Source organism: Mus musculus, chromosome 16, assembly GCF_000001635.26.
Source record: "Mus musculus strain C57BL/6J chromosome 16, GRCm38.p6 C57BL/6J".
In the NCBI taxonomy this organism is placed as follows: Eukaryota; Metazoa; Chordata; class Mammalia; order Rodentia; family Muridae; genus Mus; species Mus musculus.
The window spans coordinates 7,270,117-7,287,770 of record NC_000082.6 but is presented as its reverse complement, the minus strand read 5'-3'; the positions used below and the strand labels follow the sequence as shown (position 1 = coordinate 7,287,770).

At 41.0% G+C, this 17,654-nt stretch overlaps 1 protein-coding gene across 53 annotated transcripts in view; it reads right to left on the bottom strand.

Moving 5' to 3' along the window:
• Rbfox1 (RNA binding protein, fox-1 homolog (C. elegans) 1) overlaps positions 1 to 17,654 on the bottom strand; it is a 1,527,688-nt gene that overhangs the window by 124,710 nt on the left and 1,385,324 nt on the right. For all 53 annotated transcript variants that reach the window (NM_021477.5, NM_001359725.1, NM_001359724.1 and 50 more), the window contains 2 exons: positions 10,603 to 10,746; positions 2,240 to 2,293 (listed from right to left, as the gene is read on the bottom strand). In NM_021477.5, the coding sequence (NP_067452.2) occupies positions 2,240 to 2,293; positions 10,603 to 10,746 (198 nt within the window). The remainder of the gene's footprint in view (positions 1 to 2,239; positions 2,294 to 10,602; positions 10,747 to 17,654) is intronic.

Sequence of the window (17,654 nt, the reverse complement as noted above, 5' to 3'; positions counted from 1 at the left end):
CCAGGTAGCATTCCCAGCTAGATGGTCTCAGGGACATTCCAGGGATGTGGTATCACTCAGTATGCACACCTGCAAGGCAGAGAGTGGGGGCTCCCTCCCAGAGGCCATTCTGGATGTCACCTAACCTAAAAGAAGAAAAAGGAAAGAAAAACAAAACCGTCCAACAAAGTCCAGGCTTCAGATGCTGAAAATGGAAATGCTCTTTTCCCTAAAGCCACCAGGGATAGACTAATCAAGGAGATGATGGGAAAAGTCCTAAAACCAGCACTGCCTTGTACTTTCAAAATAGCCAACAATACTCTAGTGGTGTCCCCAAACACCTCTCAGAAGGAATGGAATAGCTTTCTTCAACTGACAAAAATCTTACTAAACAAAATGTAATTTTAGGAGAAGTTCCAAACAAGCTTCAGACAAGGAAGAAAAAAATATAAAAACTAAAGCAGCTTACATGGCAATGGTAAGATAAAGATCTTCGGAATCAGGACAGAGTTGGGACACATCAGACATCATCCCCGCTGGTTTTACCAGGAATCCACCAGGCCTGAGCCAGGTTTAGCCCTAACTATACTCTTCTCTTGGTACGCTTCTATCTGCAGGCATAAAAATACTTGGCGGTTTTCAAGCACAAACAGCTTTCTTCTTCTCCTCACCCCAGCTAAGAGGTCAGCCTACAAGAATGGAAAATAGCTAAGGCCAACAAAGAAAAAAGAGGTCTCTAAATGTGCAGAACTGCAAACTTTTAATGGATCGACTTTTCATTCATCTGGCAGATTACAGAACTATTTGTATGTGGAAAAGCAAGTCCTTGAATTTTGTTTCCTCAATTTGATCAACACTATCCTACTTGGTCAATGTTAAATCTACTTAGGAGGGATTGGGCAGAGGGCAGATGGTGTAAGGAATAATAAATTGTAAGGTTTGCTTCATAGTGTGGTTACTGTGACATGTAGTGGTGCTTGGGGCCTACCTGGGTGCCTCCTCGTTCTGAGTTGCCCACACAAGGGGCATTATGAAGCCCAAGCAGCATCTCTGTATCTGGTAAAAATGGCCTCAACACTCACATTCAGAGGCTAAGTATGGGAAGAAGATGGGGGATTAAGGTTCCTTGAGATTCGATTAACCGTAGCCGTCATAGAATCTGAGCCCTTCCCAGCTGTGCTTTATCTGGGTTCTGTGGCTACTCTCTCCTTCCTCATCCAAAGTCACAGACAATGTTGGAACTTCTTATGAAATTATTTCCTATGAGGAGTGTTTGCATGAGGCTCTTGAATCTTCTCATATTAAAAAAGATTAAAGATTAAAAAAGAAAGAGGGGGGTCTTATGCCATCAATGGAGACAGTGATGAAATACTTGTGGGCAAAAGCTATATATTCTATATTCAGGTGAGGGCTTAGACTTAGGGGAAAGGAGAGACACTTGTGCTTGGCTTTTTGAGGACAAGCTTGGGAGACTTGCTAAGGTATGGCTTGCTGGATGAGCTTCAGGGTTTCTGATTCAGTAGGGCTGGGCTGGGGATGGAGAGTTTGTATGGTGAATAAGCTCCTGGATGGTGCTGATGCTGCAGATTTGGAACCACACGTCTACAGCCATGGACAGAGAGTACACACTGAATTCATAGGGTGTTTACATTTCCTGTGTAGGTGCTAGAATTTTCTTAGAGCCTTCCATGAACACTTTGACAAGCTCTGGAAAAAGGAAATTTAAACACTGGTTTCCTAGTAAGAAAATAAACTCGAAGCAATAGCATAATACAAAATAAGGATCTGTAACATACTAATGAACAAAATTGCATTCAAAAGGTTGGTGTATAGCGAATTTTCTCCTCTGTAATGCAGGAAAAGAACTGCACCTTGTTAATACAGAGGAATCACATATTTACCTCCTTGTGAGACTATCAACATACTTTTTAATATAAAGAACATAATTATCACTGAAAAACAAAAAAAATGTAGCAGCATCATTATTGTTTTAGGCATGGGTAATTTTCCTGTGGAAATTTAAGATATGTATTTATATCTCTATATATTTGGATCAGAAATTAAAAATCACCCCCCTACATATTTTAATTGGAACTCAATGCAATTCTCAACATTTAGGAAATGGGAGGTCGTCTCTAAAGACATTCCCACTTAAGTGCATTTCTCAGGGTGCTGATTCAGGCCGTGCAGTTACTTCCCTTGTCCCTGACAGACATGTCACAACAAGCTAAGACATTCCAAACTGAATCAAGTTGCTTACCTTGGAGCCTCGCTCATTAAAAATAATTTCAACATCTAATATTTTACCAAATTGCTGCAAAGAAACAGAAATATCTCATGAGCAAAGAGAGAAATCAGATAAATTATACAATATACACCAATAATTACTCCCCAAGTCAGAGAGCTTCCCTTTAGTTAAGAGCATGCATCTTTTTTCTTCTGTTAATAAGTGAAATGCTTAAAATGAGAAAATGCTAGAAATGCTGGTGTATTCATTATCTATCTTCTGACTATAGCCCTTTCTACCAGGGAAGGGACACTGTCAGAGCCCAGGACAAAATACTAACCAAGAGATTAATTCTGTGCTCTCTCTCTGTCTCCCTCTGTCTCTCTCTGTCTCTCTCTGTCTCTCTGTCTCTCTCTGTCTCTGTCTCTGTCTGTCTCTCTCTCTCTCTCTCTCTCTCTCTCTCTCTCTCTCTCTCTCTCTCTCTCTCTCGTGTGTGTGTGTGTGTGTGTGTGTGTTCCCAGGCACTGAGCTGCAGAGATTTAAAAAAATGGCTAGTCATTACCTATATAACATTTCCACCAGCCACTGGGACAGATACCCCGAGGGAGCTGAGATTTGGATAATAAAATACCCAACTAGAATGTGATCTTGAAGGTTTTAGCTCTGAGCTCACAGAAGATAATCAGAGCAACCAGAGCATGTGAAAAAAGTGCACACACAAAAGGTGTGTTATAATCCAGATATCTGCACAACCAGGGTGGGCCTAGGGCAATGTCACCATGCCCCCCAGATGAGAGCCTATACTCTTAAAACAAACACATTTTACACCCCGACCATGAGCTATTGCTATAAAAGGCCCAGAAACAAAAACTTCAATTATCAAACAACCAGACAGGCAAATAAAATGCAAATGATGATTGACACCTAAATTTCAAATTTATAGAATAAATAAGTCCCACAAAATATTTAGTACATAAGAGAAGATACTGCTGTTTATCAGAAATTCAATTCTGAATATTGATGTGTGTGTGTGTGTGTGTGTGTGTGTGTATGTATGTGTGTGTGTATGTGTGTGTGTGTGTATGTATGTGTGTGTGTATGTATTTGTGTGTGTGTATGTATGTGTGTGTGTGTGTGTATGTATGTGTGTGTATGTGTGTATGTGTTTGTGTTTGTGTGTTTGTGTGTGCGTGTGTGTGTAAAATCATCCTACATTTAGCAGTCTTGGTGAATACTGCCCATCAAGTAATCGATGACTGAGGCTTACACAGAGGTGTTCTTTGAGAACATGAACATCTGATAACCCAGAATCTTTCTAACTTAAGGTTCTTATCTTTCCTAGATTTCATAGAAAATGGTGTACGTGTTTCTAGCATGTAGCTTGTTCCCCATAATGCTGGTGGAAGTGGTTATTTTAAAGTAGGCAATCTGGCCCAGGCAAGAGTAAGATGGGATTTTTTTTTCCTTAAGCAGAACGGAAGGGTGACCGAACAAAGAAACAAAAGCCAGGGGGAAGCATTCCTTGCTTCATTTGGAACTTTTCTGCCATCCACTGCCTGCATGTGCAACCTGGGTATTCACTGCAGACTTGGTACCCTATGAGAGTCCATGTTGCTCTCTCTTCCCTGGATGAGCGTGTTAAGCATTGTTCTATAGCAAAGGACAGTGGTGTTTGGATGCGGGTGAGGTCAGAATCAAAGGGAAAAAAGAATAATGATTTCAAGAAGCTGAGTAGTTTCTCTGACCAAACTGCCCAGGTCATGAATTGCAAGAAATTTGGAGAGTCAATGGCAAAATATTCCTGCTAGTACTCAAGAATTATTCTTTAAAACTTTTATATCTAGCTATCTGCCTGTCTTCTGTGTGTGTGTGTGTGTGTGTGTGTGTGTGTGTGTGTGTGTGCGCACGCGCGCACGTGCGCGCTCCATTACGAGCATGTGGAGGTTAGAGAACAAGTTTGAAGAGTTAGTTCTCTCCTCCTACCATGTGAGTCCTGGGAAATGAACTCAAGTCATAATGGTTGACAAGTGCCTTTACCAACTGGACCATCTTGATGGTTCAAGAACAACAACAGAGAATATCTGCAATATACAGAGACTGTTCTTTCAAACACATGTGAAATTCCATCCTTGTAATAATTAGAAAAGCTCACATACATCAATAGCCTGGAAATATCAAATGCTTGAAATAATAATAGCTCTGACTACAGGACATAAAGAATTTCGAAGCTAGAACCTTTGTGTCACAGGGTCTATTCTTCAAGGTAAGTCTTCTATTCAACCTTCTTCATAGACTCCTTGGTGAGCAGAGATACTATCTTATTCTATAGAGAAGTTCTGGGATGAAGAGTTGAGAAGACAAAGCCAAGAAGAAAAGCCTGTAGCATCCAGTATACCAAGTAGAGTAGCAACAAGTACCACACAAACGTATCCTACAATTGGTACACATTAAACATTTAGTTTAGAGAATTATTTTATTCTTTAAAAGTTTTTCTTTAAAAACTTGTAATTACATTATGTGTTGTGAGTGTTCATGTATGTGTTCATATGTCAAGGAATGTATGTGGCGGTCAGGGGACTAGGTATTGAACTCAGTGTGTCAAGCTTGGCAGCAAGGACCTTATCTACTGACTCATCTTGCCAGTCGCTTAGGACATCTTTTGTGCCAATTTTGGGGGCAGAGAAAAAAACTGACTTTAAAAAGACAAAGAAAACTTTCCAACATGACAAATGAAGAATTGGTCGTTCAGAGGTGAACCAAGTTCTATAGTAAAGCATTCTCCACTGTGTAAGCACTTGAGAACAACTTCTGCAGAATATCCCATTCCCACAGATGCTTTTATATTTATTCCAGGCATCAGAGCATAGAAGCACATATATTTATGGAAAGAGAAGGCTGAAAAAGACATATTCCAGCATCATGAAGCAAATGTCAGCCGTGGAACACTCCTCCCTAAGCAGTCTACACAAAATACTTCCCTTAAAATAAGAAGCGGATGAGACAAACTGATCAGAAACCCATCTTAGCATGTGTCATTCCCTAAATGAAACAATGACACCATATGCCCTGAAATGATCGCCAGTGTTTGCTTCCTTGGCAGGTGGCCCTGAGTAGATGGTTCTGGAAGCCAGTTGAACGAGTCATAGGAGGAATGCTGAAGCAAGCCCAATTTCGGAGACAGTTGTGCACTGTATTTATAGTATCATTGGTTTAATTGAGAAGTTTGCTACTAATGATGCCAACACAGCTGGTGCATCTTCAATTTAAATAGACACGACTCGTTTGCAGACATAACTAGCATTTGTTTGCTCGACAATGTTCGCAAGCATTCATAGCACCTCGGACCCACATGAGGTATCTCAATGACTGTGTCAAGACCAAAATCCAGAAGCCTATATAGGTGTGCTTGGGCAAATATGTACTGAGCAGTTTTAGACAACCTTGAATCAAATAATACTACAAACACACACACACACACACACACACACACACACACACACACACACACACTCACACACACTAACTGTGAAGGATGTTTACCAGCTACAGCATAAAACCCACAAGTAAAGGTTAATTCAGAGTGTGTGCATAGAGTCTAGAGAGAGATTTCATTCTGGTGCATCTTTTACAATTTTCTTCATTACACTTGGGATTATAATTTCATTCCGTTTACGCCTTGCAAAGCGTGTTCCCACAGTCTGTCATGTCCTGCCCCTCTCTAATTTTATTAGCTGTTACTGTATGCTTAGGTGTATATGTTTATACAGATGTATTCCAAGTTATAACCCATCCAGTTTCCAGAATGCGATCTGTTTCTATGTTTTCAGGGCTGACCTTTTGAAACTGGAGAATCAATGAGTATGCTCCTCTCTGGAGTTGTTCTTAAGGTGAATTCAGTACAGAAAAAGGAGGCACTGTGATGTGTCCTCAAAATGGCTTTCCTCTTCCTAACCGCCTGCTTAATTGAGTGTTGTATTAACATGAAAGGTGCAAGGAAATCCACCTGTACTGTAGCCATAGAAATGCACCATCCAAGCTTCTTTTACACATTCATATGTTCTGTTAGAATAAGTAACGACAGACTTGAATATCACGTTCCTATCCAGAGTGCATTTATTTACTGTGTGTATATATACACGTGTGCTTCTGCGTGTACAGATGCATGTGTTTGCGTAGATACACATGAATGAGTATGTGTAGGCATGTGTATGTATGTGGAGGATAGACAAAAGCTTCAAGTGTCCTTCTTCAAGCAATATCAATGTGTTTCGTGAGTCAGGATCTCTCAGTGACTTGGAGTTGCCAAGTAGGCTAGGCTGGCTGGCTAGCAAGCCCAGGGCTCTTCCTGTGCCCCTTACCAGTGCTGGGATTATAAGCATGGGCTACCGTTTCTCTTTTTTTTTTTTTTAACATAGGTAGTAAGGATTGAATAGAGGTTTACAATCTGCATCCCAATCACTTTACTGACGGATAACAAAACTGAGAGTGTGTGGCATCATTCAGCAGGGGACAAACTGTAGAGTGCCAACTAATCACACAGTTTCTGGAAAACAATTGTGTGATTCCATGTCTTGTACCAGGGGTCTGTATATATCATAGTCAGCTCTCATCTCAAACACAGAAATGTTAAATTTTAAACATTAATCTATAGTAAGTATTTTGTATTTAAGAGTGACACATTATAATTAAATTGGTTGTAATCCACATTTTTTAATGAAGAAATCAAGTATATAACTTTAATAAGGAAATACAGATGTCTCCAATCATGACTGTCTGAGCTACACAGATAAACCTGGGAGATCGATAATGGCAAAAGCTTCTCCAAAGTCAAGGTAGTAAAACCTCCAACTCCTTTCCAGAAGAGGGAATAAATAAAATATACATTTTGAACACTCTATATGGGTAAGAAAAAGTTTAAACATGCTGTTGGCTGCTAGCATCCCCACCATTTTGGAGGATGACGCAGGGCGATGGAGATTGGATGACGGAGCCTGTGCTACTCAGCAAGCTTGAAGCTAGTTCTTCACTCAGAATCAGACTTTGCCTTCAAAACCAGGAAAATAAAACAGAACAAATGGAAGAATTCAAATGTGAAGGGCTATGCTTCAGCAGACCTCAAGAGACACACAGCCAGGCCTGAGATCAATAACTTCTCAGTTATTGATCCCACAGAAACATCTACAATAAGTGATCCTAACAACCACACTAGCCCCATTCACTCATGGTGATATGGATGATAGGAAATGACTTGACATACTGCTTTATACACTGTAGCATGTCCACTTCACCCAAGGAATGAATATACCATATGAGAAAACAGCACGCAAGGAGATGTAACATGAAACATAACTTAAAGGCAGCATTGGAAGAAGTACCCCTGGCAAAAATGAAGGCAAACAATGGGAAATGAACAATGATGAGAATCAGCTCTGATACCAATCTCACAGGAGACGCCCAGGAAACACACATTAAAACGTAAGAAACATTAGGCAAGCGACTGCTGTGCAAAACATGGGGGAGAGTTTCTGCACTTGGACAAGTTGGACACTGCCAAGTTGCAGGCAATTTGAAAGAGAGGACTTTGGGTCTTGTCATGTTTTTGACATGGAAATTTCTGCTCATCCTTTGAACAATAGAGTCAACAGGGGCAGGAGGCACAATGATCTTTATAGTTTTCTCTGTAACTGTCCGCACTTAACGCTGCCCTAGCAAGGAGACAGAAGACAAAAGATAGCATGAAAAAGAGAGACATTGTCTCATGGCCAAAGCGCTTGAGAGGAAGCTCGCTGGGACTAAACCATGGTTGCTTACAGTAAGTGGGATCTGAAAGAGGAAACTGTGTTGAGTCCCCTAAACTGCACCGTGGGGAGCCAAGCAGAATGTTCCAGATGCCTCTCAGAATGATTCATGCTGCTAAATATATCATATTACAGAATGGCTTTGTGACCACCCATGTTCATCTTAGGAAAATTCCATTTCTTTAAAATAGCAGTTGTAAAATCCAAAGAGGGCTCCCAAGTTACTGCATGGGGTCCAGAATCCATATGGCCCAATGATTTTTTTATAGATGAAATCCACACCACACAAAATCCACACATACTCTTTAACACAGACACAGATGTTGTTTGTGATAAGTAGAATTAATTTCAGTGTTCATAAACATATACTGCACTCCCTTAAATGACAGATGCTAAGAGTATATCAATCATCATATCGAATCAACATCTTGTTAGCTAGCTGAGTGAGAATTTTGACTCAAAAGAAGAAGGAAAAAAAGACTGTTTTTGAAACAAATAGATTTTGATCTGGGTCCAATACCAGGTATCATGTCACATGACAAGTTTTTTTCTCTAAGCCATCTGCCGTAACCCTAAAGGAGAGAGAGATTCAGACATTAACAGTTACAGCCTTTCCTCTATATGACTTCCAGCTGAGAGTATTTTGACTACATCTCTGACTTAGCTCTGTAGCCTCAGGTAAAGTTCAAGATAATCAAAAAAGTCTAGGAAAGAAAATAGACCCTTAAGGGTGAGAAACTGGGGTTGGCTGCCTTGCATGTCACCATGAAGGATTACGAGAGTGGTCATTAAGAGAATCCAGTTCAAAGCCAGCATCACAGTGACACTTGATGAATAAAGACAGAACAGATAGCAAGACATCCCTCTGGCTTGACATGGCAAAGAGAATATAACTCCTGCAGCTACCCATCAGTCAAGCTGGGTCCCACTGCTTTGCACATACTTAACCTCAACTCTAACTTCGAATGCCCTGCACTTTTCAAAGTCATCTTTGACCTGAGAGTGCCCGAGGGTATCTTCATTCTGCAAGAGTTAGAGGGTGTAACTCAAGGTTATTACCAAATGAGAGAGCCATAAAAGTGCAAAAGTTGACCTTTTCCTCTGAAATGTCAGGATTCAAGCCTGGGTCTCTTAAATATTAGGATGCCTGCTCTGCTTTTGTGTCACATGCATACTTGATAAGCATCATGTGTGTGTTTGTGTGTGTGTGTGTGTGTATGTGTGTGTATGTCTGTGTCTGTGTCTGTGTCTGTGTATGTGTATGTGTTTGTGTGTGTATATGTGTGTGTGTATGTGTGTATGTGTGTGTATGTATGTGTGTGTGTGTATGTGTGTATGTGTGTGTATGTGTGTGTGTATGTGTGTGTATGTGTGTGTGTAGGTGTGTGTGTGTATGTGTGTATGTGTGTGTCTATGTGTGTGTATGTGTGTATATGTGTGTGTGTATGTGTGTGTGTATGTGTGTGTCTATGTGTGTGTGTGTGTGTGTGTGTATGTGTGTGTATATGTGTGTGTGTGTCTGTGTGTGTGTGTGAAAGAAATGAAAGGTTCAAGCTCATCCTCCAATTCATGGAGCCCCTGAGTAATGGACCAGGGCTTCCTGTTCATGCAGAGAATAATACTAGCTTGGCTCACAATAGGACATCCGACCTGGCCTCTTCTTACTGTTTCTGCCATATTCACAGCTCTGCTCAACCTCTTAGAGGATTCTCCAAGCAGCCCACCTTTGTTCTAAGTCAAATGTTAAGGATGTAGTTCTTTGGTCGAATGCACAGATGCTTACGACCACTACTGGGATGTCATGGATATGTAGAATTACTATATTTCAAAACAAAAAAACGTTATCTGAGCCTTGTCAAAGCTTTGTCCTTTGGCACAGCTGAGACTAAATAAATGGTAAACTCTTCCCTTCCCTGGGTGGATTGTTCAAACATCTTCCAGAAAAATATTCAGGGTCATGATGAACTGTGAGAAAGCAAAGCCTTCATTTATTTCCTCAGGGTGAATGGTGGTTCCTGGCTAGTTCTGTTTCACCATCATACTTAGAGCAGACTGCCCTTTGCTGCATACTAAATACCCTTGAAGCTTCATCTAGGAACCTGCAAGAATCAAATCAGATTTAGAAACTGGCAGTTTTGGTGGTGGCAGCAGTAGCTGATTTTGAAAACTATGCTGAACTAGCCATTCACTGCAGCTGCAGTACAAAGTGCCTGGGCACAACCGGGAGAGACTCATGCCTGGGCAGTGCTTCTAGGTAAGCAGGCAAGGGATTCAACATTTATTTTAGTTACAAAGTGAGGTCCTGGGCTGCTGAACTTGGGATCATCAATGGGCTTTATCATCAGTGGTTAACACAGGAGTCTATTTTCTGCTTGGCATTTAAGTTACGTGTTAGAAGTTGATCAACTGGGAAGGCAGCAATCCCATGAGTACAACTAAAACAAATCAATGTCTCCTATCACCCCTAAGGGGACCTACCCCCATAGACCCAGGTATTAGATGCTAAAATGCCTTCATTCTATAACAACATTCTACCTTAGAGTGAGACAGTCTCAGAACTCCCACAAGGAGCAAACTGAGGATGAAGGCAGTACTTACACCAAACATTTGTCGGAGGTCTGGATCCCGGAACCGGAAAGGGATGTTGGACACATGCAGCCGCTTGGGCTGGGACTTGCTTTCTGTGTTTTCAGAAGGTTGTGTCTGGGGCTGGCCGTCGGTCGGGGCTGCATCATCTGTCTGCTAAAGGAACAAGAAACAAAACAAAAGGAAAGTAAGCACTAGGTCCCAATATCGTCTCTTCCCAGAAACGGCAGGGTGTGTTCTATGAGGACTTGGTCCCAATGCCTGCTCCCTTCCTCCACATGGCAGGATGCTATCCGACAAATATTTTTGGCCTTTTTTTTAAATTAACAGCAAAAAAGTTTGTTTTGAGCATCCACTGAGGACCCACATATGAATCTTGGATTCTATATCAATCAAAACCGTCAGAAGCTCTGGCTTCATGCAGGGTAACTCTCACGGTACAAGGCACATTAAAGACCGTTCTTAAATAGAGAGAGAGTTGGGGAGAAGAAGGTAAACATTGTGAGAAAAGAAAGGAAACATCAAGGGTTGGGGCTCAGGGTGGGTAGTGGAAAACTCATCAAAAAGGATTAAAGATCATTAAAAATAAGAACATGTATCCCTCAGTGCTGGCCAGATTCTTACACTATGCATACGTAAGTACTGAGGCTGAACAGGTAAAATATTAATAAATGTCAAAATTTTGCAAAGGCCCTTTGGAGGTTTGTAATTCGTCCAGTGAATAAGATGATTGACTCAACTTTTAAAAAAGATGTTCATTGTATAAATCTATAATGTCTACTGCTGCAAACCTATGAGATCATAAATCTCAAGAAATGAACACTAAATCAAGTCTAAATAAGGTTGTATTTGTTGCATTTGAAAGGCTCAATCATTTGAAAGGTAGTGCCTGTGTTGGGAAAATAGGAAAAACAGACTATTCCCATATGTACAAAAGCTCTGCTGGGTTATGCTGATGCAGATAATATAAGGCTACTAGTATAGCTCATTATTTCCATCCATTCTCCCCCTTTCAGAAAGGATAGTCAGGGAGCTTTGTTTTTCTGTACTTTCTCTGCAATTAGCATACTATGCCTGTAGGTGGCAGTAGACGCAGTCCACTTCAGTATGTCTTTGAACTACTGTTGTAGGGTCTTTGCCAAGCTGAAATTCATGAGCAAAGAATCATCCTCATGTATTTATAAGCAATTTAGAGACATATAACCAAGACAAAAACTATCAGTGTAGGCAGCCAGGTGTAAAATAATAGAGACTTAGAGGAGACAATCTTACATAGTGAAATGTAAAAGAAACACCCAAATAACAGGAGCATAATTAGCAATCTTCCCAGCATCTCTCTGGGTACTAGAATATTTTATTGGCATCCTCTTTCCTCATACACTCTGGATACTTGTTTAAGTTGAGATCTCCTGGAGCCTTGTGCACCACCCACCTAAACGGATTCGGTCTCAGAAACCCTAGCAGATGCCTTTGTTTATTTTCAAGTACAAGGCGATCTCGACAACCACGTTATTTTGCCTGAAATGTGAAAAGGAAGATGATGTAGGAAGAGGTGGGAAAAGAAAAACAATTATAATGCAGACAGGTCTTTGTGGGGGTGCAGGCTGAGCAAGCTCAAGTCCCACTTGCCACTGAGGGTCCCAAAGCACATAACCTTTGGCTTGGTAGACAGGTATGTTAGGAGACAGAGTCTGTGCCAAAAGAGTGCAAAGCATGAGCGAAGATAGCAAGATGTCCGTAGAAGTCCTCCTCACTGGGGAGTCCATGGAAAGCCAGAGAGAATGCAAAGAGGATGAGCAAGAGACGCAACTTGAGAGAAGGTCAGAAGTTGTAGACCCAAAGGAGCCTTGTACATAAAAGTAAGTGGCTGTTATAAGCCACTTAAAGATGACCAGAGGACTGAGTTGTGACCAGCATGCTACGTGAATGTCAAAGGCCTGCTAAGTGATTGGCTGATGTGGTGACAGACTGAGAGCATGAAAAGATTGGTGCACCACTAATAAATGCATAATAAACAAATGCCTGAGAATCACTGTTGCCTGTTTCGAGTGCCAGTTCACCGATAGCTCTGTCGGCTAGCGGAGGTGCACTTGTGACATGCTTGCTGTGCAATCATGAGGGCTTGATTTTGTGGCCCCAGAACCTGCATAAAACTGGGCACAGTGGTTTATGCCTGTAATCTCGGCATTCCTACAGTGACATAGGCAGTGGATACAGGACAGTTCCTGAAAGTGCACAGTCAATTGGTCTTGTAAATACAGCAATAAAGAGAGACTCTCTCAAATAAGAGATGAACTGATACTTGAAGCTGCCCTTTGATTTCCACAGGCACATCATGGTATCATACTTACATAAATACACACACACACACATACTCCTCATCATCATCATTATCATCCTGTAACCCAGAGACCCACACTGTGTTTAGCTTTTGTTTTTGTTTTTCCTAGTAACAGCACATCGGGTTCCACATCAAAGACAAAGACGTCACCTTTAAACCGTGATATTGCTACCTTGCCAAAGAGTAGGAGGTTTCAATGCCCTACCACAACACCCTAAGTTGGCACGAGCAATCACTAAGATCCTAGGTTTCAAGTCCATTTCCCCCCACCCTGCTGGAAATTGCCATGTGAATAAAAAATTAAAATGAGCTTCTCTTCCTTCCAAGAAAGAAACTCAGACTTGGATTTGTGCACAATTGCTGAATGGCTCAGTTTAATAAACCTAATTAGGAATTACAGAGATTATGATTAAACATATTAAATGATTAATAGCATTATGCTGCTCATGTAAAAATTAAAATTAATCATCTCTAGTCAAACAGGACTTTGGAGAAATCTTGGTGGTGTTCCCTTTGATAAAAACATACAACGCTCGATTAATCATTTTGTAGTGTACACATTTATACAAATACCCATAAATTGTTATGTAGGCATACCTTTGACAGAAATAATTTTTTACTGAAAATATGTGAAATGAAATCCAAATTTGTATAGGTTGGTGAGAAGGCGGGGATAGGGATATCAACCTTCATGGGGTAAGAGGGACAGGAAAAAGAGACCATTTCAAGCTGAGCATGTCCGTGTCTGAGCTAACTAGTCATGTGACAGCCAGGGCTAGAGAGTCAACCCTGCAGCATGCAATCCCACTGTCACCAACTGCTAATTTGTATCTGGGCCCTTTATATCTCTGTGCCTACAGTTCACTCATCTGTGAGAAGACAACAATGATCCATGCCCTACAGGCTTAGGACAAGGACCAAAATATAGGGGTAGGTACAAGCAGCCCTAACTTCAGATCAAGGAGCTCCCACCATATATAGTGAAGAGAGTACTTCTACTTCATCTGGGGCCTAAGTGGGCTTTTTTTCAAAGCATATCTCTTGGAATCTTCAGGAAAAACATCCCAGGAAAAATCCTGTGCTTTTCTATGACTGCTAGGGTTCAGATCTGGTAATGTTGAATACATGTGTTAGCTACAGGCTAAGTAACCCTTGTCCCTTTGGGAGTTTCAGCACCTAAAGGTGATGCACCATGGAAAGAAGTGAGGTCACTGGGGGCACTAGGCCTTAGCCTGCTCTTCGGTTCTTCATACTGCTATCACCAAGCAGACAGCCCTTCTCTCTACATCTCCAGTATGCACTGTGCTCCAATGAACACAGATCAAAAGCTCTGAAACCATGAGCAAAATACCCCTCCCCGGTTTATGACATGGCATTCTGTTATAAACAACATGATCTCTGGCTTGGTTCCTGATCAGCTTGTCACAAGTTTAGTGGCTTAAAACAGGACTTTCTCATACCATAGCAATGAGGACAAAAATCTAAAACAGAGGTGTCCAGCGAACCAACTTTCTTCTTTCTTTGCCTCTTTCAGCTTCTGTTTCTGGGCATCTCTTGGTTTGGGGCTTTGCGACCCCCTGTGCTTCTATCTTCACATAGCCATCTTCTTTGACCGGCTCACTGAAGTATACTCCAGCTTTCTCTTATGAAGACACTAGCCATTAGATCTTGAGCCCTTTCTAAATAAGGATACTTTGAGATAATTAATTTTATTACATCTGCAAAGATCCCTTTTCCCAAAACTCAGTCTCAACCATTTGCAGTTTACAGAGCTTATGCTATGAAAGTGTTTTTAGAGGCTACCACTCAACCTATGACAGTTCCCTCATAAACATGAAACCAGAAGTGCAAATTCAATTAGTGACTATTTTTCAGAAATGACTGTCATTCTTTAATATCATCTCTGGGTTCTTGATTACTCTCAAAAGAGCTAGCCTCAACAAGCGGCAAAAGAAAGAAGAATGTCCCAACCTAAGCAGAGAAGAGACAAGAACTCTTCCTTCATCAGACCAGGTTGGCTACCTCCCTATAAATACTTGGTTATAGATAGAGACGTTTAACCCTCTCTGTCAGGGTGGGAAGCCCTTTGTCAGTTTCTAAAAAGATCATCAATATCCTATACTTATGTTTGAAAATGAATAAAGTGATCATTATTCACCTCCTCTGGATCATTTTTTCCAGAATGAGACAATAATGGTGAAGTCCTACTTAGTAAGAGGGTGCATGACATTAATCATGGCAGTCACCAACAAAAGCATTTCAGTTTTGCTCTCTGTTTTTCTGGTCCACAGACACACAGAGCTATGAGAAATAAGAGAGAGAGAGAGAGAGAGAGAGAGAGAGAGAGAGAGAGAGCCCTCTAATCACACAGGAAGACCTATAGACTCTATTAATTGGAGATCCATTACCCACAAGAAGCAGGTCACTAAGGAAACCTAGTCAGAAGTTCTGAACAAGTGCATTAAGATCCACCTTACCAGTTTCTGTGTTGGCCTTCTGTGGTATAACCCTATCAGAATGCAGGCTGTTGGCTGAAGAATTTTCCTTAATAAACAAACTCCCCGGGTATTGGCACAGGTTATAAATGTTAAGAAAACACCAGCGGCACTTTAATCTCCTGAAGATCACTTAGTGTTTCCACAAAGACCTTAATAAAGAACCTCGGGGCTCCCTCCGCTGTAATCGTTCCTAATTCAATGAATAGCTCTAAGCAACCCACAGCTAATCCTAGTGAAATTGGATTTTGATATCGACCAATCCAGGGATGACTATTTGAGAGAATATCCATAAAAATCAGCTCCTTTCAGATTCTGTCTCTGTCCCAGAGTTATCTTAGTAGGTTACTTAGATATTGTAGAGTCCTAGTACCTCCTAAGGGGTACTGAGCGGCTCGGTGTAGAACCATCAGAAAAGGACAGTTTACAGTTAGGCATCTGAGTAAAAATCACTTCCATCTTGTACTGGCCTAGTTACTTAAGCCCTCTGAACTTTAGATTCTCCAGACTAGCTCAGGAGACTTTTATCTGTGGCTCATGAGTGCTACAGGTAAGTTAATACTGAGGATGCATGAATAAAGCATGGCTGATGTAAACCTACAAGAGAAATTAGAATTCAGAGAGAAAGTGGAGCTCTATAAGGCAGAAGCAGCTATGGAGAGGGACTGGGCAATGATTAGAAAGCAAGCAAGAAGCAAGCTATATTTGGGAAATTAAAAATACATGTATGCATAACCCAGTACTAGATATAGCTCAAGGGTGCTGAGGAAGCACACTTGGGCAGCCCTGAACAAAAATAAAATAAAATACGAGCAGCAGATGAAATTTTATAATGTCTGGAAGTCACGTGTTTTAAAGAGTGAAGCAAAATATGAAGTCAATTTTAAGCATGTAGCCATGTTAACTCTATTTAACAAGCACAGCATTGTGACGCATCATTAGTGCAAAGAGCATTTAAATTATTTTTTCTGCACCAAGTCTTTGACATTTATTGTCTCCGTTATGCTTATGGGTCCTAATCTCAGCAGGGCACATTGATTTTTCATTGGAAATCCTTGATCTACATTTAAGCTTCAAAAATAAATGACAGCTGAATATCCAGATTTCCTACTTACAGTTCAAAAGTTTTCAACGACTGAGTCAAAGGTCAGTTCTTCCGATTAAGATGAAGTTGAAGTAAGTGGGGAAAAAAATCTGTTCCATCTATCATAACAGGGCACTTTTAAGAGTTCAACTGTAACACAAAGAGGGTCCTTTAATGATGTTCTAATACCTAGAACCTGTGAAAAAGTTGCTTTATGGGACAAAGAAGTGGGAAATTCAATGAACAGAGCTGAAATCACTTATCACCTGAGCATGAATTAGATTATCCTAGATTCATGGGGAGGCCAGTACAAACACTAAGATCCTTTCAAAGGTCTTCGGAAGGAGAAGAGAAAAAACTAGTGATGGGCTCTGGGATGTGAGAAGCAGTCTGCCTGCCATTTCAGGCCCAATGAGGAGATGGCAGAGGAAGGGCAAGAGCCTGGGAATTAAGGAAATGGAAAAGGTAGAAGCAAGCTCTAGAAAGAAATTTCATCCACATTTGGGGATGTCCTCTGTCTGAATATCATTAGAGTCAGCAACATTCATTGCTACAAAGAAAGCTTAAAACCATCATCACCTCTGTAACAAAACAGACATGTGGGATTTCCAACATTCCAGAAACTTCCAACAGACAGATTCTTTTCAGTCAATGTGAAGGAATCAAGAGAGACAAAGTATAGAAGGATGAAGAGATAGGGAGACAGATGAGTCCCTAGAACAAACTTCCTTTCAGAGTTTGCTCTATATTCACAAAGCAGGTAACATGGACACTGTAGAGTCAAAAAGCTTGCCATCTTTTAAAGAATATGGACTGAGAATAGTATCTATCACATACATAGCTGTATCTCCTGAACCCCTGTCATCTGTTGGATCTCCTTATCTGTTACTATTTCCATCATCCTACAAATACATGTTTCTTAAGCCCCCTCTGTATTCCTGGACATAATAAAGCTATATACCCCCTGCACACAGTGTATGTGCTGGAGGGGGGGTGCACACCTGTATCCCAATATTTGGTACAAAATTTTTGAAAGTTTCTAAGCTACCTAGAAGAGACATAGACGCCAAGAGTAACAGTAACTGAGGAGGGCCATTTGTGTCTGCCTGCCCAGGCTGAGACAAAAGGTCCCTGACTGCCATTG